We start from the raw sequence: 21,493 nt of genomic DNA, 5'->3' as shown, positions 1-21,493 counted from the left end.
CCAGTGCCTTCATGATGCTTCCCTTTTTATTTTTTGCTGCAAAGCTGAGGACTTCCTTTATCGTGTTAACTGTTTCTAAGCTAACTGAATTATACTTTTTCATTAAATTCTTTAAGCAGAGCCTTTTGGAAAGCCAATTCTGGCAATTCTTTACTTCATCTGATTTATTTTGATACAGCTGTTGCGAAACTAAATTTTATCATCATCCATAGGGAAAAGCAAAACCTCTCAAAGTGATGCAGTGGGGTCAGCCCCTTGGCTGGTGTAAACTGGCACTGGCTTCAGCCCTGCTATGCTGATTGCCACTAGTGGAGGTTCAGTCTTGCTGCATGCATTTCTTGAGTGACACACATGAAAATTAGTTATTTCCCTTTATTATTTAGCTCACAGCCTGGAGCAAGAGCAGTAACCATACAGGAAGCTAAGGGGAGATCAGGGAACAGAAATTTAAAATGGGAGCTTTCTCAGCTAAAAGCACAGACTTAAGTCTGTAACGCCAGGTACGAGCATGAGCATCAAGATACCACAGGAGCTTCTGTACCTCGCCATTCAGTGGCATCAATGGTCATCAGAGAAGTGTGTTGCTTTTACTGGAGTGGTCATGGTGACTGCCGCTCCAGGAGCTGCCTCTACCACTGTACCACCAAACAACTGTCTGCTGGGAGAACTGGATGAGGGGATGGCAGAGGTCTGTCTGGGATTGCAGAGTTCATCCTCATTGCTGCTAGGCCCTTCCTAAACAGAGGGAGGGAAACTACTCCCCAAGCTCAAAAAAAAAAAAAAAAAAGGAAAAGAAAAAGAAAATAAAATAGAGGCACTGGCTGAGTGTATTTCCCATTCTCTGTGGAGACAGACCAAGCAAACTGTATTTTTTTTTCATGCTTTGTTCAGTGTTCTGGTTGCTTAGTGGGGTGCTGACCAAAATGGTATTTGGCCTGCCACGCTGCTTTGTTCATTTGAAAAGCTATGTATCCTCCCCCCACCTCCCCAAGGCTCTCCCTCACCTCACCCTGGTTGCTCCGAGCCTCTGCAAGCCAGGGGCTCCAAGTTTGCTATGAATAGAGTCCCCCCATCTGATATGGCCCCCCAGTCTGGGTCATACAGCCCCAAATAAGTGCATCCATTTTCCTTCAGAAGCACTAGGTAGAACGTGGTTCCTTCCCTGAATTATGTGGATTTCAACTAATTCAGTGCAAGACATAAATCCAGGTTAAAAAGACCAGGCTTGCCTAGGAAGCCCATGTATTTACTCAAAATGCTGTGAGGTTGTTGCTGTCAGTGTAGAGTGTAAGGACTTCATATCGGTGTTCAGTAAAATCTGCTGTGGAGAAACCTTTGAAAATATTATCTGGGTTAATCCTGTGGCTGCAGTATCTCGGTTGATCCCACCAGCAAAACAGCTTGAGTTCACCCAAAGACATTCATGCCAGAATTGAACGGGTTTGGTTCATTTTTGTGCGATGCCAGACTAATTTTCTTTTAAAAATACACTGTGTAAAATAGCATGTTTGGTTACATAATAAAGGTTCTGAAAGCTACAGGGGTTCTGTTAATTTCAGACAATTTTACTCACATAGGAAAAATATCTAATAGAAATAGTTTACTGCAAATGTTTATGCTGGGTTACCTACAGTTTTCAACTTGCTGATGCCAATTAGACCCCTGGCAAAATGACTCCACTCTACTACCAGTTCATTCATTTCTCCCTTGTTACATACCTCGTTGATAATAAGGGAACGGCAGCCGCTGTCCCATTGTTTTAGGCAGAACAGCCCAGCAAACGCTAGAGTTGGTAAATGTCAGCACTGAACGTGGACGAGGCTTTGGCAACACGTTTTGCAAAGGCTCCTGAGAATGAGGCCAGTGGCTTTCTGGCTAAGGACACCAGGACAAAAGCGTGGCTCAGCTGTTAATGGCATGTGTGAGTTTCTGAGTTAATCAAGTGAAACCCTCCAGGTGTGAAAGTCTGGAGTAGGAGAGAGATTGGAGTAGTGTAGGCTCTAAAAACTGAATTCCCTTGTTGCTGACAGTGAAAGCCAAATAACCTCTTCTGTGAATCACTGGCAAGTAGGGACGTTGGTGGGCACAGAGCATCCACGTGGTACTTCAGGGCCATCAGGGTATTCTGTTGAAGGCAGGAGATGTATTTGTCTACGTTACAATCAGATGCTTCCCTGGAAAGGCCCTTGGTGTTGGAAAAGGTATAAAGGTGCTTTGAAGCCCCGTTTTTTGAGACTGAACATGCTGTTTTGCTGTAATAGGCAACAGCTCTCCTTACCTCCCACCTACTTTAATCTTCAATACCAAAATAATCCTTCTTTTTTCATATAACACAAGGTGGGTTTTGTTTTATTTTTTAACAGTATATAGAGTTAAACTTCATGCATCGGCAGTTCATTGGGCTTAACAAACGGGTCTTGCCACGTCCAGGGGAACTGGAGGTGTTACCAGCTTCTATAGTTTGAAATCAGAAAAGTGGGCAAAATTCACCTTATGCAAACACACTGTCTGCAATATCCATCAATATGATGTGGTTTCTTGAGGAAGACAATAATTGGTATTGGTTGATTAGTTGCACTGCAGATACAACCTACAAGCAACAGCTGCTTTTAAGAACTTGTTCAGCTAGGCAGCAGTTGGGCGGGCCTGTTTTAATGGAGGTGTTTGCTATTATTTCAAATGAACTCTAGGGTAGAAGTGTTTCTTCCGAGATCTGGCTGACTCTGTAGTTAATTGAACAGAATTTCTGTAATTGTTCACTGTAGCTCTGTTTGGTGGCGGCTAGTAATAAAATAAACAGCACAAAACCTCCTAATTGAATGAAAAATTACTTCTGTGCTGTTACTTTAACTATTACAATAAATCCATTTACCACAGTTATTTTATTTCTGGAGTGGTATAAATATTAGGGACCTAACATCTGCTTCTTAAAGACTGCAGTTCATGAACACTTGATCTATAACATAATTATATCTTTACTCTGAAGGAAAGGGAAGGAAAGCCTTTTTATGTTATAGAGATTTTGTTAGGGTATGGTTTTAGCCGAAACTATCTTATCTATAAATAAATTCTAATTTTATTATTTTACAGTTATATTGCTATCCTCAATTTATTCTAGTTTTAAAATAACTGCTGTCAGAGAATATAAATAGATATATCTATCTATCTATCTATCCATATGTGTGTATATATATATATAAGCAACAGTGTGGAAAAACAGAGATAACTTTTGTGAATGAAGGAATCTGTTATTCCTTTTTGTTGAATCACTTTATGATTTTCAAGTAAATTAACACTTAAACTGAATAGTGACTCAGTCAAGCACACAAAAACTGTTTCATAATGTCATGGACAGCCTCCATTCTCTACAGGGTCAGTGCAATAGCCCCCAAAACCTATTCTTATTAATAGTTGAGCACTCATTCTGGCATGTGATGCTATGATAGTGCTAGGCTGACCCTTCATTTTTAGTGTACTGGAGCCCACCTCACCTCTGCGAGACTGGAAGGTCCTGCCATCTCCATTTCCCAACCACAGTTCCGGGGCATGGAGAGATTAAGAGCTAATTTGGAGAGAAATTTCCATTTCCAGAGCATAGGGGACCCCTGTTCATGCCTTTCTGTGCATTAGCATCTTTGGGCTGACACCCACCTTACCCTGGGAAACTGACCTCCTACCAGGATTTAAGCTGAGAAGTGAGAAGCTCTCTGCCTCCCTGCTAACCTTTTTGGCAATCCAGAAGAGAAATCCACATTCGTTAGGCCAGAAAGGAAATGGGAGAGGGAATAGGACTGCACAGCCTAAGGATTTAAGGCACTTGCTCTTTCTGAATTGCTTACAGAGTACAAAACCTTCGGATATCTGTACCGGGAAGTAGCGTTTGGAAAGGAGGGATTTTAAAAATCCTTATACGTTTTCTTTTCAAATAATCAGAAAACAAAATACCTATCTCCAGATAAAATCTTTTAGCTATAGTAGAATAGTTTCTCCAGGCCAGCTACACAAATTGACTACCTCAAAGAGATGAAAGCTTTAGTCCTTTAATTCACGTTTCTTAACTGCTTGCATGTCATTGCCACGTGGCTGAATATACTGTAATTATTCTGATATAATCCCTCTCCGAGAATGCTTTTATTCAGGAAAAGGTATTGTGTGAGTTATACTTCACTGGGGCAGACTTATCCTGGGATGACCATGTAAGTAAGTGTCCCCTCTTCCTTGAAACCCATCAAAACTGGCACGCACGTTTCCACTGGTAACAAGGTCCTTCGAGCAGGTCACTGCCACTAAGGCAGTTTTCATTTTAGCCAGACTGTGTCAAAGTGGCTGAAGGATGTTTACAGCTCACTTCAACCCCAGCCCCTCCTAATGCTCTGATACCTGCTCAAAAATGAATTCACATGACCTGAATCCTAATTTTTAAAACAATGAATGTAAGAACTTTTAAGACCAGAAAAGAAAGGAATCACTGAAAAACAGCTTTTATTTTGCCTCTTTTGACTGAAGTTTGTATGTGGGAAGGAGTTACAAACTGAAGCTGAAGACAGACTGAACGTAGAGAGAAAATTATTCTTTCAGAAGATAACAGTAAAAGCAACTGTGGCTGTGTAGTAATAATAATAACTTGCAAAGTATATTTGTTTTGGGGGGAGATGGTTGACAGTTTTTGAAATCTCAGATTGTTAACTATTCCAAAAAGAGCTAATTTTTTGTTGTTGGTTTTTTTTTTCCTCTCAAAACCATGCTTCACTTCGTTTGAAAACATGGAATGAGTACTCATAGGGAAAACCAAAGCATACCTAAATTTCTGACTCCAGGATGTAAAAGTGTGATCAAACTCTTTTCATGTGTGTATCTGTAAAAGAAGGTCTCATTCAATTTTTCAGTCCAACCACAGAAAGTCCAGAAACTTCAGCTAGCGTGAAGCTATTTCTTACTCCAGCTCCAACATTCCCTGGGAAACAAAGATGTTCTCATGGAGTCATAAAGTGATTTATGTGTGAGGGGACCCTGGAGGTCTCCTCGTGCCCCCGCCAACAGGAGCAGGTTGCTCCCATGCCCATCCTCGTCCCATTACATTTGGATTCTTGCCCAGAATGGAGATCCCACGGCCCCCCTGGGAAACCTGCTCCCAGGTCAGGCCACAGTCCCAAGGACTGCATGTGCCCTCATTGCAGCTTCCCCTTTTGCAAGCTGTGTCCTGCACTGCCAGTTCGTGCCTGCTGGGACAGCCCGGTCCCCTCATCCCTCCCCTCGCCCCTGCAGCAGCCACTGGCAGTTTATTGTTTATTCTCATTATGGTGCTTAATCTCACCACAAGTGAAATGCCAAATAATTGGACAGAGCCATCATTATCATCCTGCCATGAAGAAGTCTGAAATCTTAAATAGACTTCCTAAAGAGACATACTGAAAAATAAACCCCAACTTTCCATCTTAGGTAGCAGCGTGATTGTTTTCACCTGTTACGTCAAGCAGAACTTTCTGGTAGCCTGAATGTATATAAAATATATGTAGAAAAGAGCCTATGTTTAAGTCATCTTTCATCTTAATCATTGTTTTTTTTGTCTCAATATCATCTCAAGTCTTTAATGAATATTGGAAACTCTTACCTTTATCAGGCCATACCTATGATCCCCTTCGGTGAAACTAGTCTGTGCAGACCAGGGCTCTGTAGCTGATGAATTATCTGAGCAAGAGAGAGACAAACTTTGTGTCTTCTTTCATAGAGTCTTGACAATGTCTCTCGCTGTGGTGGGTTTCCGTGCAGCTGAAAGAGCTTGGGTTTTATTTCTTCTTTGTCGTCTTTGTATGGAAACAACTGTCTACTTGGTTTACAAAGTTAAATAAAATATGGGACCTGAACAATTTAAAAGCAATGCACACAAAATATTTACACTGGTGATCTTGCTAATGGATGGGAAGCTTACTCTGAGGACATAAAACAATTGGCGCTTTTTTCCCCCAAAGCGTCCCTAATTGGGCCTCTCTCTGTACAGCTGCAATTTCTGTTCCTGAGAGTTTTTAAACAGACAAAGGATGAGACCTTCACGAAGGAGCTATAGCTGTCATCATGCCCATCCCTCAGGTAGCTTGCCTTCCCCATGCATCTGCAGCTCTGGTTGCATGTGGCTTAAGCTGCAGCCGTGCTCTCGCATCCCCTTGCCTTACCATGGGGGCACCCGGCTGAGATCTGTCCCTTCCCAAGTGAACACAAATCATGCCAGCTATCTCAGTCTTCCCTCACCCATTTCTGCAGTCACGTTGCAGTGTTTAACGTGTTCCTGTCTGCTCTGTTACTGTGGCGAACACGTGCTTTGAGAAAGAGCAGTGACTGAGTAAATACTCAGGGGAGCTGAAGGGCTGTCAAATACACCAGCTACAGCAAACAAACAAGGGGGAAAGATTATCTCTGCAAAGTCTTTTGGCTGCCATGATTCCAGGTGGTGCTTATCATAATAGTGGTGGTTGTTCATTTTTATTTACTTATGTACTTACTTTATTTACTATTTATTTACTCACCTCCCCACGTGCACCCCCTTTGCACCCCCAGCCCAGGGGCTCACTGGTGCTGTAGCAAACCTCTGTCACCCCAGGAGCTACGAGGAAAGAGGAGACATGCTCCTCGGGGACAGGCAGGACACTAGTCCCTTGGATGAGCAGACTGCCTTGGAGGCACCAGGAAACTTTAGAGCAGCTCTTAAACAAGACCTGAGAACCAGTGATCCTGAGCTCGGGGGTCTGCTGCAGTAAGGGTTTTATGAAAAGGGAAAACTCAGGCAAGTGACACGGTGGCCTGTACCTGTCTGGCTGAGAAGAAACATTGGAAGAGGTTAAGCTATCAGTCTCCAATGCCTTGTCACAAAAGATCATCGATTATAGTGGGCAGGCCTTAACACGCTTGAAAAAAGTCAGTTAATGTGTTTTATTGTTCTGTGTGACAAATACACATTACCTAACTGCTGGAAAACGGTTACAACTCTTGGTCTAAATGTATGCTTCTTTAAAAAAAATTTTAAGACATCACTTCTATAAGGTATTTCTAAGAAATTTTTTGCTCATTTCTTGAACAAAGAATAACAACAAACTTGAACTCTAAAGCATAATATTTAATCTGCTTTACAAACATGCGATTTGGTCTTGGGCTGGCTGAGCTCCACCAGCTAACACTTTTTGTTTTGTTGAATTATACTTATGTTGGCTATGACATTGTGACTGAAGTCAAGACTACACTCAAGCTGCAAGTTTTTCGGCATGACTTAGTTCCCTAATCAGGGCAATGCTTGAGTCATATCCGTGTATCATGCAGACAGGCTCCTTAGGCTAGAACAAGTGTCTTAGATGACTAGAAAGGCAACAGAAAGTTTTGCTGCTAAGCAAAACCAGATCATACCAGCAAGCTGGAGGTGGCTGCATGTTCTGTTCCAGGGCCGGTCATGCCATACAAGGCCACGTCCATCTTGCAGCAGAGCAGAGTAAAATCTTTTGTCTTTGCCGAGGACCACACCTCTCCTCCATTTTGCAAGCAGGCTCTCTCACACTGAAACCCCATGTAGGAAAACTCTGCATCAGTCCGGGCAGAGAGTCGGACTGTTTTGTTCACCTACCAGAATATTAAAAGCTACAGCGTCACACAGGAGTACATTTTGAGGAGCTGCTTATTTCGAGATGGACCTGCCTGTCTTACTGCTTATGTCTACAGCCCTTCTCTGCATTTGAATATTTATTCATGAGCGGTTAAGGGCATCTAGCATTAATGTGCCTGTTCACACTGCAGCCATGCAAACAATGTTTTTTACTGTTTTTTGGAAGGCAAGGGAAGGCTGCTGGCAAAGCAACAGGCCTTTCTATAATCTCGGTACACATCCCAGTAACCTTTTTGCTAATGCTGGCAATTGTGCTGTTCACCAGCGGGTCAGACCCGGACCCGCTGGGTAACCTGCACTAGCTGGGTTAGGGCCAGCAGGACAGCAGGGAAAGCTGCCTAAAAATATGGCAAGCAAGAGATGCAGTGTTGGGAGTGGCCACGGGAAACGGGTACAAAGGAAAAGGGAGGAATCCCAGAAGAGTTTTAGTGCTGGTCTTGTGTTCCTTGCAAACTCAGTTTTACCAACTCAGGCAGATGCTTGGGAGTGTGCACAGGCAGATCAGGCTCTGCTGCTCCGGGAAGCCTTCCCGCTTGTTGCTCATCCGCTGGCTGACAAAGCTGCAATCCCTGGGCAGGGGGCTGCAGGTAGCTGCCGAACAGCAAAACTGGGCCCTTTGCTGCCTCCAGAGCTCCAGATCTGCCTGCAAAACTCAGCCTTTTTGTACCAAGGGAGCTTTCCGAAATGCAAAGAGCAAATCTGAAATGCAGCCAGTTATGCTAGCATCCTAATGGGAGTGTTCGGGGCTAATAGCTGACTCTCACACTGCCAGGTGAAGGAAGAGGTTTATTGCAGTCTTTTAGTAGGGCATGGGCTGGTTCTATGCAGATTTGAAAATATGAGGAACCAACCTCTGCATTCAACTTTTTTCCAGGACAGAAATTCTGAATGCATGTAGGGAGAAAATAATATCATAATAATAAATAATTCCAGCTCTAAATTGTTAATGTTTGGTGGTCTTCAAACCTCAAAACCCAGAGACTTTTGGCAAAACTTCAGTTTGGCAAAGATTTCAGGGAAAGTGCCTTTGATGTAGCGCTGCTGTTTTCAGTGGAATTACACCAGGGATCATTATTGCCCATTTTGCACAACATAGAAGAGCATCATTACCCTGAATAGCCCACATCCAGTAGTGTTTCTCAGGAGCAGGCACATTTTACTGGAGGAGGCTGTCTTGGGTCAACTTTTGACCTTTGTTTCTCCTCAGGTTTATCAGCTTCTTTGAAAATTACTCAGCAGTCAGAGGAGTGCTCCACTTCAGCAAGCACTGCTCTCAAGGAGAGGTAGTTCTGATTGCCCCTCTAACCACTTGTAAATGCAAAAAAAACCCTAAAATTTCTTGAAGAAACTACCTCAAAAGGTAGTAGCACAGCAAGAACTGGCTTTTATGTTGCCATAAAGAGTCAAATGGCAAGTCTGGCAAATGCATCTGAGCCTCTGGTTAAGACACTGCCACACTTGACATGGGAGTGGAAATGTGTTATTCTTTATGAACAATGTTTATGGAAGTAGGTCTGAAACCAGCAAGACTGACGGGTAAAATTAATCATCTTTCACAAGCAAGGAGTCCAGAGGTGGCATGTAATGCACATAATGGTATATGAAAATGGTGCTAAAAATATTTACTTGCTATAATAAAATGTTCCCCATACTTAAACTTTTGATGCAACATTAAAGCAAAATGCAGCACTGAAAGTAAAGATTTTTGTTTCAATACAGCATTAATTCTACTATGTGCATTTGAGGGGCAATGCATTATTTCCTTGCTAGCGCTAAATGTAAACAACTTAAAGCCCTCGAGCTTTACTGTCCTGAAGCATGAAACCAGAATAAATACCACGTAAGGGAGCTGTGCACCACATTTATGGCCATCACTGTGTCTACTGCATTCAATCATTTGGCATGATTTCTTTCTGTCCTGTCCAACATCTGTTCACTTATTTCTATCCTCACCATGATCTGTTCACAGAATCGTGACCTGGTTTTTTTCCTTTTTTGCATGGTGCAGAAAAGTCACTCTGCTTTCCTCCACTTGAACAAAATAAACGTGGAGCTGCCAGTTATCTCTGCAATCTCACTTGTGTGCAGAGAAGCCAAATTACCTGAGAGCTGTGGTGACCTAGAGCATCACAAGCCCGATGTCCTTTCCACTTCAGTAACAGAAAGCCTTTTTAATGACGTGATCTAATTCCTGCTGAAGGATTTAGCCCTGAAGAAATTGTACTCTTGCAGTAAATGAAGGAATACTTACACAAAACTGTGCATAGCATAGCTGCTGTTGTAGCAGTGAAATGGTGCCTTCTGAAAGTACAGCAGATTCACATTCCAGTATTAGAATGAGCTGTACAAATACCTGTACAAATATTTACAAAAATACAAATGTATACAACAGTGTATCTGGCCACTCTTGGAGCCCTCTATCATTTGGCAATGTCTAATTATACAGCACAACTGTGGTGCATAAAGAAGGTCCAAGATACAGTAGAGAGCTAAAGCTTGTAACAGGCAATGAAGGAGGAGCAATGCTGAAATACTAGCTTGTGGCCATTTTAATCACAGGCTGTTAAGTAAAGAAAATGCACAGCGTTGTTAAGCCAAGGTAACTCATACAGCTAGCTATTTTCGGGCTCCATCCTCATGCCAGCATTCTCCTTTTAGCAGATTTGAGAAACACCTCCTATTCTTCCTGGGATAAGATTTTCCAAGATTTTTTCAAGAAGCATAACCCAAATTTTGTAGCTGTGGAGGACAGATGGCAGTGAACCTTCTTTTGTTTCCAAGCCACATCTGGCTCTGGTTTGCATCTGGCTGGACTGCCTCGACGCTGGCTGCCTCACTGGACTGTCTCACACCCAGGAGCTGTGCCCAAGTGCCCAGCACAGCTCTACCCCCACCTCCCTATTGCGCTCTACCCACTCTTGCTCTCATCACGTCTGCCAAAGCCTTCTCCCTGGGATTCTGATGAAAATGCCCTGGGAAAGGTTTGCTCAAAGCAGGTGAGAGATTCTTCCACCCCTGCCCACTGCCTCAGCACTATGCCAGTCATTTGGCAGGGCAGGAAATGTTTCCTGGAGAGCAAGACAGTTGCACGCGGTACCCTGATGTGTGCCTGCCTGTTTGCCTATAGTATTTGCAGTGGGTGTATAAATATACATAACCTCAACAGCTTGGCAAATAGACACTCTGAATTTTAAGAAATGCTTCTTATAAATGTTTCCATTTCTTAGAGTCTTCTTGTCTGGATTCTTCAGTGTAGTATTTAACGAATGCCTTAATTTTCATCTTAAAAAGGAGAGCCAGAAACATCAAAGCTACCAGCTTTCCTGTTTTAGATAAAATATGCTGACGTTTCACCCATGAGGGAGGATTTTTAGTAGATCATAGCATTCTTGTCTCTAAATATGTCTTTTAAAAAATCCTATTGATGCTTTCCAGTTTCAAATTCATGCTATTAATAGGTCAAAAAAAAAAAAAAGAGGCTTCTGGGAGAAAGAAATCATGTGATTTTGTAGCTTAAATGTTTCACATAAACAAAGACCAAAACAAAAGCTGTACAAAATACCTTATTTTTGGTGTACAGCACTTGTACTGAAGGGCTTCTCCCTGTCTGAGCATCAGCATGGAGATTCTGTAAAAGCACATTGAAAAAAGCCTGGATTTTGTCTGTCCTCCTGTAGCAAATGAGGATTGACTGTTAACTGAATGTCTTCAGTGCTGTCCAAGCAGCGCTTTGCCAAAGGCTTTATTAGGACTGCTGGAGCCATATCTAAAACAGGTTTAAAACAGAGAAGGCTGCCTTCATCTTTAGAGTTTGGTCTATAGATACTTGGGGGGTTTTTTCCAACTCCAGATTCGAGACCACAGCTGAGTATGACACATGTAGCAACATAGTTCCACATGCAGCTGGCCACATTCCTTTTTAAAGAACAGACAGCAATTTTCTAAAGAGCAATCAGCCTTCACAGCGCTTTGCACTGGATCTAGCCCAGCAGGTACCCACTGAGTTGTGCTACTGAGACCTCTTAAATGCCAAAGCACAGGTTGTTACATGCTTAGCACCTCGGGACCTGTAAATCTGTCTTCGACTGTCTCCCCTTGTTTCTCGGTACATGTGATGACTTCGGAGTCCTCTGCTGAGGAAACATTTCAATAGCACATTGGGCCTGAATGAGCTGATGAAACTTCTGTGCAGTAATCAGCTAAGTCGAACAGGAAAACAAAGGTCCCACAGAGAAATATCACGACCAGCCCACGAAATGCAGCAGGAAGCACTAGTACATGGTACTGGCAGCAAAAGGAGCAGCAAACTGCAGAAACTGTGGCTGGAGATAGCCATCCCTAACGTTTTGTGAACTTACACCTTGGAGGCCATGAGCAAAGCTGAGTTCAGCCAGGTAAAGTACGTCTCCAGCATCAGCGGGTCAGACTGTTGAACATGACTGCATAGTACAAGAGCACGAGACCTTTCTGTAACACAGAAGTCCTAATTCATACAGAAATCACTTATAACCCATGTAGAAGTCCGCCGGTGCACACTACAGTTAAAGTCAGTGAAAGCTGGAGTAATTTATAAAGTCTAATACACTTGTGTTTTGTATTGCTTTCTGTCTGCTGCCTTATTAAAATCTAATTGTCTGATGTCAAATAGGCCATGGAGTGACAAGAATAGTTTGTTCATAGATAGTGTGTCTATATATAGACTCAAAAACTAACAAGTAAGGCTTGTCTGTCATGTCAAAAATCTTTCTATTTTGGTCTGGGTTTGAAGCCTGCTTTTGGCGGTGAATATTTTTCCTTTATACATCGTTTGCACAAGTCAGGTTCCATTCTGGCAACGAACGTGGCATTGAAAAGACTGATACTGCACATTTGGGCAGCCTCTGAAATCCAGTTTCTTCGGACTGATGATCTTCTTATTAGCTCCTCTTCACTGGAGAGGATTCATGCTCTCACAGCTGGTTCCTTGAACTAGCATTGCCAATCGCCCTGCAAATTCAAAACAAAGGCTCCCCTTTTCTTGTCAATGCAAGGGGCTAGTTTGGTCGGGCCCTTGGCTGACCAATTTTTCCACCAGCTCCATTTCCTTCTTGCCAAGGAACGAATTCCTGCGTGGCTTTGAGCTCCTGATCTTCCTTTTGACGGGTGCTTGTCCTGTCTGCCAACTGATCTGCCGCATCGCTGTGGCAGGATTTGGGCCAAAGAAGATTCACAGGCTGATGTGCTACTTAAAGGATTGCTTGCAACCAGTGCATCTCCACTGGTCAACTCCCCTGGGTGAGCTGCAGCTGGATTAGACAGTGGACATGTGAGATTGTAGATATGTTTTTGGTGTAGAAATCACAGCAAAAATCCCAGGAATATTGCTAATCTCAGCTATTGCTGCTTTCTGCAACAGTGTTGCTGTGCCCTGGGATACCCATGGTTTCTGGAAGACATTTGTTCATTTGTTTTAATTTGCGTCTGCCTAAGAGGTGATGGGTGTGCTTGTGTGAATGTATACGTGTGCGTGTCTGTCTGTCTGCCTGCCTGTAAATGTATGGAGACACATCTGTGGTATAAATCAAAAATAACATCTTTGATTAATTTAATAGCAGACTGGTTTTATCCTTCATGAAATACATTACATTTAGAGCATGCTGCCCTTCTGTTTTTGAAGCTTTAAGAAGTTTATGGTTTTAGTCCTTTCAGCACGTGCCTTATCATTCACAAGAGATCCACACTTTTGTTCAAAGATTTCAGTTCTTGCAGGACTGGCTAATTTACATGGTTTAAAATCTTGTTTTTATTAGGAACTAGAAATAACTTCATATAAAGGCATTGATGGTAAATAAACTGCATACTGTAAAAGTGTCATTCCTAAATCTGGAAGACCTGATATCTGGATAAACAGCTGATGGATTGCCTGAAATCAACTGTCTAAAGCAGTAATCGAAATTCAGTGGAGACAATCTGATATTCAGAGGCAGAGGCAGCTCCTTCTCAATATTCAGATGGTTTTTGTTCAGTCTGTTCCTAAGGCTTGGGTTTTTTTACCTTACAGTCAAAAGCTCTTCGGGAAAAATGGCTGCTACAGGGAATTCCTGCTGGCTCCGCAGAAGAGGAAGAAGCCAGAAGGAGGCAGTCAGAAGAGGATGAGCTGAAGGTGAAAAAGCTGGAAGAAAACATACACAGGTAGGGACAGTTCCCTTTGGCTTTACCTGAGAACAGTCAGTCCCATTAAGGTTAGAGACCTTCCTCACCCAGGTCCCTTTCTCTGGCAGCAGCTGATAGCAGTTGCCCAGGGAAGAGTGTAAAAGGCAAGCACACATACAGCCAAACATGCCCAGAATTTATCTCCCAGATGTCCATGGTTTGCAAGGTAGAGCCATCTGTGTTTAATGGACTTTGATGGATTTCTCTCACGAGGGAGCTAAAAAGAGGGCTGAGTTCCCCCTTCAGATGAACGTGTATGACTTGATCAACGCTCAAGAGATTCTCCATTGCTTTACACCTCCTACAGCCAAAAGGAGTTCAAACAGGGGCGGCACTCTTTTGTACTCACTTTTCACTGGTTCAAATGACTTTTCGAAATGTAACAGCAGTGCCACCAGCAGATCCAATATCTACTGCCTTCAGAAGCAAGGTTTAGGCATTAGAATTATTTCCTTTTCTCAGTTTCCCATTGCAATCTGAATTGACATTTGTTCTCTTTTTTGTGTTTTCCTTTGTTTTGCTAAAAACAATGGGCTCTAAAGCTCATAAGGAAAATGCTTTTATCCCTCACAGGACAAATTCTAGAGCTGCTGCTTCTGCCATTTAGGCTATGTGAATTTAGAGTTTTTTCAGATGGCAGAAAATTGGCAAATATTGGTCAAACACTTGGTCAACAGTCCAAGGCTTGAGGTATTAGCCTAGCATCTGGTGAACTCAATTTGCCTTATGCCAGGTTTCTTGTGAAATTTCTTGGAGAAATCACTAAGAATGTTTCTTTGGGGATATACACAAGCAGGCCCACCCTAAGCTTGGATGACTCTAAATGGCTTCTATGTGGCAGTAATAGGTCAGCATGAATGTAAGAGTTGCCTCATACTACTGGTATCCGTCTTCTGATTCCTATCAATTAAAACTGATCTCAGAATGTCTATTGTTCTTTTACATCTGTGGTAACAGAAGGCAAGAAAGCTTTTTTTTTAGATTTCGTGTGCTACTTGATGTTTTACTCCATAGATTAATACAGTAGATGGAAAGAATACATGGACTGAACTTCAGAAATATGTACTGTAATCCATATTTCATCTAGTGCTCAGTGCTGCAAGGTGATAAGTGCTATGACCCCATCCAGCAAAACACATCAGCATGTGCTTAATTTCAGCTATGTGAGTACCACCACTGAAGGCAATGAAACATGCTTTGCTTAATTAGTTCAAAGTGGAGGATGGAAGTCTGTGTAAAACCTTTGCCCCTGTGGTTTGGTTTTTTTCTTCCTTAACCGCAGCCATGAAAAAATCTTTGAATATTTGGAAATAACAGAGCTCTCTTCTGCTGTGACCACCTATCTGTCAAATGACAGGTCAGCTGCTTGCTCCTCAATTGAAAGGACTTTTGTTTGACAGCCTCGCTGGCATGCTTAACTTTCCTGTTATCTTTCTGAGGGAACTCCAAAGACAGTAAAAAAAATATTTTCATTTAAATGAGAACATATTACACCTGAACTGTAGAGATAAGACAGTAGAGGTTGAGGTCATTAGTCTAATTACAGTTTACACCCGTAACAACATGACAGATCGAGAGCCCATCAACATAGGCTGAGAAGGTAAAGGGCTGTAGAAGGGGTAAGAAGAAGAGAGAAGATGTCAAGCATGTTATCTGAGGAGTGAAGTAGAATGAACTCATCCTGAAAGGATTTTTTTGCTGCCTTTTTTGCCACATTTCCCCTCTGCATTCCCAGGAGAGAATCAGATGGGAGAATTACGGGGGGACTGTTCATATGTTCATGTTTGCAGGGGCCCAATAGTCCCTTTGAAATGCACTATGCACTATCCAATGGGACCACTATGAAACAGCCAAAACCCTCTGAATGAGGGCGACAGAGGACAACCTAAGCTGGTTCACCAGGAGGATAGAAAACTACTGCCAGACCAGCCATAGAGTTGATGCCAGGGGACTGTATGACTACTGTGCCATGGATCTTGCATATTCATTAGAGTCACACTGCATTATATGTGCAAGCACAGAGCAGCTGCAATATCAAGACGTCTGTGAAAGTGTTGTGGCATACCTCTTGGGTTGCCACACTGGCCTACTGGAAAATATGCAAAGTCTTTTTTTTTTTGGTCTAGGAGCAGGGTGAAGCTTATTTGTGAAGACCAATGCCCAACCTCTGCTGGCAGCCAACACCCGTGCCCCTGCTTTAGCAAGGGGGAACAGGCAGTCATGCCCTTCCTCTTGCAGCAGAGCATCCCATCATCATCGCAGAGAGCACCATTTCTTCTGCTCACACTGAAGCGTTCAGGAAGGTCCCTTTCTCATACCTCTGCACTTACTACATGAACAGCTGTGGTACAAGAGAAATACCCATCTTTATTTGCAGGCCAGACATAAACAGTAGGTCTGACAAGCTGAGTGAACTGTGACACTTTTAAAACAGAAAACTGAAGGAGATAGATAGTGTTCGAGACCAGACTAACATTCATAAATGAGGATGTGGGCTCATGTAGGTCTGTGCTGTCCAGAAGAGGCAAATATCTCTACCTTAGGGAAACAGCAGGGCTAGCTGTGGGTTTGTAGATGGTCTTGAAGGCCTTGCACATCACAAAGGCTTCGGTTGAGTATTGCTTTTTCTAATTCAGTTTTAAGTGACTAACCCACTAAAATCAGATGTTTTGCAAGATGTACACATGCTTGTAGTGTTTATTCTTAAGCTAGTGTAACCAGTTCTCCCTTGTGTGGGAGGTGTTTAATTTCAACTGGGGCAGCAAAATTGCATGTGTGTACAGACTGCTGCTTATTTATTAGACTTCCATGTTATCATGATATGAGAAATCACATACTTCAGCTTGTAGCTTGCAAGGAATATGTGCATATGAGTAAACATAGACATGAGTATGTGTAATGATTTCATGAGCTCCCTCATCTGCAAAAGTATTTGGAAGAAGGGTGTCTACATTAGTCAGCTTTTCTGTACATTTCGTGTCAAGCAACTGAAAAAATATCTGCGTCACAAAACCGGAAATAAAACAAATAATTAAATACTATCATTATGTTGGTAATTACCAACAGGAGGATACAGAAGTACAAGATGCACATACAAGTTTAAAAAAACAGAGTGCAAAATTAAGACAAAATGCAGGCATATGAACGGTGTAACAGCGGATTACAGACAAAATGATCATTTGATAGTTGGGATTACTTTAATATGTTTAGAGATTTTGAAACATTTGGACAGTAGAAACAGTCTTCGTATCCAAGAATGCAAAGTGGAAGTAGAAGAATAAGCAGAGTTGAAGCAAGTTTGGTCCTGGACTCATGGCATTCCTGCTTGCCTACCTTGAGTCTTCAGAATAAGACTTATGCTGCCCCATGTAAAAATCCTAGTGTTGTGTCTTGCTTCTTTAAAAAAGCGGTTGGTCCGGTGGACTTAACAAAAAGATTGGACCCCTTATTCAACATCCATTGAGTCTTAAGTGGGCTGGAAATCTGTCAGTAGTGGGAAGGATGGGAAGGCATTGCTGCATTATTAAATGTTTGGAACCCAGCTGCAAGATTGGTGGTATCATTGTACCAATGGCAGAGTGAAGCCAGGCATGGATTTAGGATATGTCTTGGCACAAATTGTCCTCAGACATAGAGAAGCTTTAAAGCTAGTTTAGTTTTTCATGTTTTCCTAAAGATCTCAGGTCAGTGTTAGAGGAAAGCAGCTATTTCTGAGTTTCTTTCCCATTGTCACACAATGAGAAAGTGAACTCCTGTTTTCTGCAGCTAACTTATATTTGGAGTGAATGATAACAAAGAAGTGAAAAATTAATGAAAAGCATTTCCCTTCCCTTAAAGTTATTCTCCAAATCACAGACTTGAAACATACTGTTTGAGATAGCGTGGACGCCCAGTGAACTTCCAGAGACGTTTCTGGTAGTGTGTTGTAGGTGAAACACGCACTGGAATGTATTGCATGCCTCCCATGGTTATTTTTACCACATGACAGTGTGTTAATTTGCAGCAGTGAATGGAAAATTGGCATTCGACATCTGGGTATTAACAGGCAACATTCATAGAGCAGAGCAGCCCACCCAAAGCCTGCTGTTCCTTCACAGCATTTGAAAGGCTCCCAAAACTATTTTGGTTTACTAGATTACATTATAGCACGTGCTGGCAGCCTGTGTTTACTACAAAAGGTGAAAAGTTTTCAGTCCTCTGAAGCTTTCATGTAGCATGCCAACATGAAATACTCTGTGACAACATATCTCCCTACTTGATGGCGGACACTGGCATGAGATACCACGACTGGATTTGTTGTGCTCCTGGAGAAAAGAAGCCCACTGAGCTAAATCCTCATTAAAGTGGCATATTCCTTCAGTAATCAACAGCGAATCTGTTCACGTTAGATGAGGAGGTGCCCATCAACTCCAAGGAGAGACAAATTACTGCTGTAGCAGACCAGTGTTTTTGGGCACGTGGACAAGGTAGACAGCTTAGAGTAGTGGGTGCTGGATCCCAAAAAAGCACACGCAAGAGGCATTTGTTGCACTTTGGCTCTGTAGAAGCTCTTGGGGTGGAAGCAATGCAGGACAGTAGCCAAGGTGTACGTGTATCCCCTGTTTTTCAGTCAGGGCTACTCAGCCCCTAACGTTTGTAAAAGCCCTTCAGGGTTGTGGATTGCTTCACCCTCATGCATGCTAGTGGTGAGCCAGCAGCCATGTCACCTCTAGAGGAAGACTTTTCCATGGTGGTCCAGCATGGAGGGAGAGCTCCGGTGTTAATGGTGGCAAGGGCAGGTCTGTGCTTTGGACCACAGGTCATGAGATCTTTCCTGGGACAAGCACATGTCTTTGCTGGTTGCTGTTGTCTTGCTGATGTGGGCAGGTAAATACATGCAAAAACTCCCTCCCTCCCAGCAGCTCCCATCTCAGAGTGCTGCTCTTCTTCTATACTTAAAAAACATTGGAAAGTATTTTAAAGAGGCGTTGAACTGAAAGATGCCTGTGAGAGGGACTGCAGGACAAACACAGCTTCCATCCAAGGAAAGCACTTAACGTGATGGACCAAAAGAGATGCTGAATGTAAGCTTACACAGGAGAGATAACCAGTGATGAAGGAAGAGAAATGACACCACTTCTCTCAAGCAAAAGGTGCCTTGTTTGTGTGAGGCTCGCTGTTGTTCTACTGTGCTCAACCTATGTCTGCTTACCAGGTATTAGACAGAAGTCCTAATCTAGGTAGAAGCAGAGCCAAAACGGAGTAAAACTTCTCCAAAGCTGGCAGAATTGTCTTCTTCCATTACTGCAACTGAATCTTTCCAGGTAAATGCTCAGATTTTAGTATTGTCAGAGAGGCTGGGCTGGGCCCTGAGAAGAAAACCCTCACCAAGCTGATTTGATATGCAGAAAATAAAATCTTATTAATACACTACCTTACTAATAGACTATGAGTGCTTCACAGAGCTCTGATCTTAGATGGGGTCTACAGTAAAGTCTCTCCTCATTGCAGAGTCCAGCAAATACAAGCTTGTGGTTCAGCTGAGCTTGTCATGGCTGCTACGCCTTTAGTATTTTCTCTCCTCCCAGTGTCCATTCTTTCATTTCTTTCTGATGCCAAGGTTTGTTTCCTGCTGCTTCTTCCCAGAATAAAAACTTAGCATGTCTCAGACTGGGAACTCTGGCTATAGTTCAGTCTCTCTTGGGACTGTCACTAATAGCCTTTGCATGGCAGAGGGAGAGAGAGCACATAAGATGGATGTGAGTGCAGTCCTTCAAAAGAAGGATCATCTGATGTCAGAATCAGCTGCTCAGACCTCCCCTAGAGCAGTCAGTACAAGCCAGCACCAGAGGTGCCGTAAACCTCTCCTTAGCAAGGTGTCATCCATTTCCTTTCAGTCAGCCTCCAGACAGATATGAACAGTTGCCGGAGCATATGCTAGGGCAGAGAACAGTGTGTATGCCAAGTGCATGGTCCACTTAAGCTTGAATGTCTTGCAACTTCCACATTGCTGGCAGCTGGAGAAAATGATCAGGAATATTGTTCATTCAGCATTTTTGGGTTTTACCTAGAATGCCAGATGCAGCTTCAGACAAGCCCTCTGTCTGCCTCCGCATGCTGCCCATATGACCAGTTGCCTTGGGTGAGTTCTCTAAGTGAAATAGCAAAAATGTGTCCTCATAGCCAGGCAGTCTCTCCAAATTCTGCTCGCCTTATGAGGGAAGATCAAGCTTTCCGCACAGGAGCAGCTCTTCATCCCCAAGCCCCCTGCCTGGTTTTCCTCTAAGACTGATCAATATCAGATCTCATCTGCTGAAGCTCCACAGATTCCAATTTCGGCAACGCCTAAGGACTGTGGTTTCCAAAACAGCACATCCTTCACCTCCCATAAAGCTTTTGCTGGGGTGTATTTCATATGTGATACATTTCTTAGGAAAACAGAGACCAAAACAAAACCAGGCAAAAAACCTCAACAACAGGAAATCTCAGATTTCCAAAAGAACCCGCTCTGCTGTGTGATTAGAGAATTCCTCATGACTTGCAGGATGATCTCAGAAAAGCAATGAGTTAAGAGTTGCTGGGTGGCAATGGGTTTGAGGTTTTCACATATGGTCTAATATATTCAGATGTAGCACTTAAAAAAAAAACAAAACCACTTAATAACACAGCTTACTACCTCGGTTCTGAAACTCAACCCGTACTTAAAATAGCAGAACGACATGCCAGTGCTTTAACAGCTGCCTAAACGTTGGTGTTCTGGGTTTAGGAGCGGTGGTCTCAGGATATTCCACAACTCCTAGGCATTGCTAGCTTGTAGTTATTTAATAAAGCCTATGCATCTTATAAAGTGGGCAAAAGGATTGACTGTTTGATTTCAGCACAGAGTCCCTCCACTCCAGCTATGTCTGCTCTCCTTAAATATGTGCACCAGATATGGACCTTGATAAAGACACCTATTTGCCCAATTTGGGAGCAAGATATAGAAGAAATTCCAAAGCCCTGTCTCTACATATCAAGGAATTCCCACCTCAGGTGTTTCTGACACTTCTTCCATGTCAATATGCTATAGATTAAGAGACGTGTTCCTCAAGAAGGAAGGGGCACATAGGCTTAAACTCAGTCCTGGACAGAAGTTAAGTTTTTGAGGACACCTTTTTTAGGCAAGCTAACACATTGTAAACTAGAATCAGTTCCTAAATGGATTAAAACCTTCAATACAGTAGATCACATGCTACAGCCACTTGTGAAAGGGGCAGTTACTACCTCTGGGCCAGGTTCAGTAAGAAAAATACAACTTCAATCATTGCAGCCTTTCAATAAAATGGACATTCTGTACAAGGCTGGATTTCTGTTGCCGTACTAGATGAGGCCCAGTGACAGATTATCAAGTGCAAAACTTCAGAGCCTCTTGGCTTTAACATTTCAAAGCTAAAAAATACATGTGATTCTCCATGTGATGCTGTTTGCAAGATGGGGAAATCTTTTCATAACGTATGTATTTATCATATGTGTTGAATCACCACACTCCCTCTGTATGCAAAGCCGTCTAAGATCTTCACACTTCTTTTAGGCCTAGTAGAACTGACAGAGGTTTCCTGAAGCAGTAAATTATGGTATAGCATAAAGAGTAGGAATTGTTGACTTCATTACATCTGAATTAAATCTTAATCACAGGCC

At 42.7% G+C, this 21,493-nt stretch overlaps 1 protein-coding gene across 3 annotated transcripts in view; it reads left to right on the top strand.

Annotated features, from left to right (window-relative positions):
- Positions 1 to 21,493, top strand: part of PALM2AKAP2 (PALM2 and AKAP2 fusion) — a 274,755-nt gene that overhangs the window by 50,452 nt on the left and 202,810 nt on the right. For all 3 annotated transcript variants that reach the window (XM_059834278.1, XM_059834276.1, XM_059834275.1), the window contains exon 3: positions 13,686 to 13,816. In XM_059834278.1, the coding sequence (XP_059690261.1) occupies positions 13,686 to 13,816 (131 nt within the window). The remainder of the gene's footprint in view (positions 1 to 13,685; positions 13,817 to 21,493) is intronic.

Source organism: Gavia stellata, chromosome Z, assembly GCF_030936135.1.
Source record: "Gavia stellata isolate bGavSte3 chromosome Z, bGavSte3.hap2, whole genome shotgun sequence".
In the NCBI taxonomy this organism is placed as follows: Eukaryota; Metazoa; Chordata; class Aves; order Gaviiformes; family Gaviidae; genus Gavia; species Gavia stellata.
The sequence above is the reverse complement of the archived record's forward strand: the minus strand, read 5'-3'. Positions and strand labels throughout refer to the sequence as shown.